Below are 3,752 nucleotides of genomic sequence, written 5' to 3' on the forward strand. Positions count from 1 at the left end.
CAAGAAGATCCAACCTATCCATTCTTAAGGAAATCCTCCCTGAGTGCTCACTGGAAGGACAGATCCTGAAGCTGAGACTCCAATACTTTGGCCACCTCATGAGAAGAAAAGACTCGCTGGAAAAGACCCTGATGTTGGGAAAGATGGAGGGCACAAGGAGAAGGGGACGACAGAAGACGAGGTGGTTGGACAGTGTTCTCGAAGCTACGAACATGAGTTTGACCAAACTGCGGGAGGCAGTGGAAGACAGGAGTGCCTGGCGTGCTCTGGTCCATGGGGTCACGAAGAGTCGGACACGACTAAACGACTAAACAACAACAACAACTTCTTTGGTTGATAAATTCTAAGCCAAGTCGGAGGAGTCATCTTCTAGTCCAGTGCATATCCTTATGAGAAAAGGGTAACACAGAGCATTTTAATTTTTTGCAATACAGTGGTACCTCAGGTTACATATGCTTCAGGTTACAGACTCCACTAACCCAGAAATAGTACCTCGGGTTAGGAACTTTGCTTCAGAATCAGAACAGAAATCGTGCTGCAGCAGCGCGGCGGCAGCAGGAGGCCCCATTAGCTAAAGTGGTGCTTCAGGTTAAGAACAGTTTCAGGTTAAGAACGGACCTCCGGAACGAATTAAGTACTTAACCCAAGGTACCACTGTATCAATTTTGGGGCTAGGGAGCAATTTTGTACCCATCTAGGTCCCAAACCTCAACACTCAGGGTCAGCGGTGTAGCGTTGGTGCCTAGTGGGCAGCCCAGCTGGCTGACACGGCCCTTGGTGGGTGGAGAGGAACACCGGGCCGGGCCATGCTGGGGTCACCTGTTTGGGGGTGCCTGGTTCGCACCCCCTCAAAAATTGTGCACCCAGGACCAGAGCACCCCTGGCACAGCAAAGCTCAGTCACAGATGGAAAGCAAAAGCTGAGAAAGCCACGCTTCTCACTTCTGTTCACCCGGGGAATACTTTTAATTGTCTAAGGTGAACCAGTGAACTGTACTATTTTCCTCAGTTTCTGTATCCATCTCTCTCTCACGAGCCGCGCCAAATTTCTATCCACTTTAACATATACTTTGTTGAGGTTTAAATGATGACTCAGGGAACAACGCTGCTTAAAACCTCATCTCTGTGCAGGCCTTTCCTACTTTATATGCAACGTTATCTCCTTTTTGTTAAGAAAGTGACTGGAGGCGTAATTAAGAATAATGATCCCTTTGTTCACCAGTAATTGGTTCATACGCACATTTAGTAAGATATTAGCGAGATTCTATAGTGTTGGGGAAGAACATTATGTTTCTGCAGCGCATAAGCATTATCTGGGAAGTGGGTCACTTTGTCTACCGTTGTTCCTCCTGCATTCAGATTTTCCTTATTGATTTCCTCTCTTCCTTAAGCGTACAAGCGCCGTCTTACAAGTCCAAGGCTTTCGGCTAGTAGCCTGCTACCCAGTGTCAGAGGGGTGGCGACTCCCAGCTTGTTTGTCGGCAGCACTGGTGGGGGAAATAGGGACATTCTAGAATCAAATCGGGACGCGGGTAGCGCTGTGGGTTAAACCGCAGAGCCTAGGGCTTGCCGATCAGAAGGTCGGCGGTTCGAATCCCCACGACGGGGTGAGCTCCCGTTGCTCAGTCCCTGCTCCTGCCAACCTAGCAGTTCGAAAGCACACAGTGCAAGTAGATAAATAGGTACCACTCCAGTGGGAAGGTAAACGGCGTTTCTGTGCGCTGCTCTGGTTCACCAGAAGCGGCTTAGTCATGCTGGCCACATGCTGTACGCCGGCTACCTTGGCCAATAAAGCTAGATGAGCGCCGCAACCCCAGACTTGGTCACGACTGGACCTAATGACCAGGGGTCCCTTTACCTTTAGAATCAAATCAGAAGCCAGGTGGCTTTTGACTGACCCTTAAAAATCAGGACACCTGGAGGGTATGCAGACCAGTTGCATTAGTATTTCCAAGTGATCCCTGGTGGGATGTCTTTTTATATATATAAATTTTTTTTTTAGTTTTTTAACATATCATTTTCAACAGCAATTAAACATACTTTTACATCTTATTCATTTTTTTTTAACTTCCATCAATCCTGTCTGAAAATTTTCCAATCTGATCTCTTAGTATGCTTTTCTTATCTTCCCTATTACATTTCAAACTCATAACCAATATCTCTATCTTTTTCTACTTTGTAACACTTCGTATATTTCTCCTTACAAAACTTATTGTAGTCCTACTAGCGGAATTTGTTGATTACAGTTGCTCTTCAAATAATTCATATACTTCTTCTGTAAATCTCTGGTCCCGCAGGTTTCGAATCCTTGCTGTCATTTTGTCCAATTCTGCATAGTCCATTAATTTCGTCTGCCATTCTTCTTTCATCGGAATTTCTTCTTGCTTCCATTTCTGGGCTAACAATACTCTTGCCGCAATTGTTGCATATAAAAACAATTTAACATCTTGCCTATTAATGTCCTGACCTATAATACCAAGTAAAAATGCTTCTGGTTTTTTTTAAAAAATGTATATTTCAACATCTTTTTCATCTCATTATATATCATTTCCCAGAAGTTCTTTACTTTTTTACATTCCCACCACATATGATAAAATGTTCCTTCTTTTTCTTTACATTTCCAACATTTATTGTTTGTTTTATACATTTTAGCTAATTTCACTGTGTAATATACCATCTATGCATCATTTTCATCATTCTCTTTCAAAGAATTACAGGCTGTAAATTTTATCCTTTCATTCCACAACCTTCCCTGGTGGGACGTTCCCTGGTGGGGAAAAGGAATGTAATCAGGTCCTATCACGGAGTCATGCTAGTCGTGCTATGCAGATATCACCTCATGCAGAAAAAGAACCAAGAGTAACCACTACCAAGCGAGCAAAAGCCCGGCCATGGTGTACAGCGGCCTCGCGGTGCCCATCACCGTCATGAGCGTGTTCTGGGCAGTGGTCGGCATCATCGTGCTGTGGTTTGTGCCCAAGGGGCCTAACCGGGGTGTTATTAACACAATGTTGGTGACATGTGCTGTCTGCTGCTACCTCTTCTGGCTGATTGCAATCCTGGCTCAGCTGAACCCTCTCTTCGGACCACAGTTAAAAAGTGAAGTAATTACATATCTAAAGTACCACTGGCCTTAACTGATGTGCTTTTCTATTGCAGTTTGTGGACTGGGATATGAAGAGATTTTCTTTATGTAAAGCCCTGTTGATCCAGAAGCCTTCTAGCATACTCTGAATCCGACCACATCTGCTCAATGCCTTACTGTTTGTTCTATTACAAGAAATGTTTGCCTACTCTTGTTGTTTTTTCACCTTTGAAAGTGCCTAATAGATACCTATATTTCTACTCAGTACAATGTTGTGCTTGAATTTCAAGTATTATAAATAATATTCCATCCCTCTTCTCTGCACTGACAGTGGCTAGATGGAGTTGAGAATTGCCTCTGAGCATTTATTTGCCTTACCAATTTTTATACTAGACTGTCTACTGATCCAGTTCACAAGCACAGTCTGAACGCTGTGTCTGATAACTTTAAGAAACAACCAAATACATCTCCTGCTTTCTTGCATTCCTACCTTCTTCTGGTCTGAAGCTTACAGACAATGCAAAGAGAGACTATCCACACCGGAATTTGATATCTCTACCTTTGATTCTTTCTGAGATCCTTCATTTGTTTCTGCTTTCTTTCTAGGTGACCATTCTCTCCTTAGCATGCTACCCTCTCAGGTGTTTTCCTTGTGGGCTGTAGATGTT

At 43.8% G+C, this 3,752-nt stretch overlaps 1 protein-coding gene across 1 annotated transcript; it reads left to right on the forward strand.

Annotated features, from left to right (window-relative positions):
* The first annotated feature begins 2,877 nt into the window (after positions 1 to 2,877).
* LOC310752381 (V-type proton ATPase subunit e 1-like) lies at positions 2,878 to 3,288 on the forward strand. Its single transcript, XM_083592483.1, has one exon. The coding sequence runs from the start codon at positions 2,891 to 2,893 to the stop codon at positions 3,134 to 3,136; it is 246 nt and encodes an 81-aa protein (XP_083448609.1). The 5' UTR covers positions 2,878 to 2,890; the 3' UTR covers positions 3,137 to 3,288.
* The last annotated feature ends 464 nt before the right edge of the window (positions 3,289 to 3,752 follow it).

Source organism: Podarcis filfolensis (assembly GCF_964270895.1).
Source record: "Podarcis filfolensis genome assembly, chromosome: 17".
NCBI lineage: Eukaryota > Metazoa > Chordata > Lepidosauria > Squamata > Lacertidae > Podarcis > Podarcis filfolensis.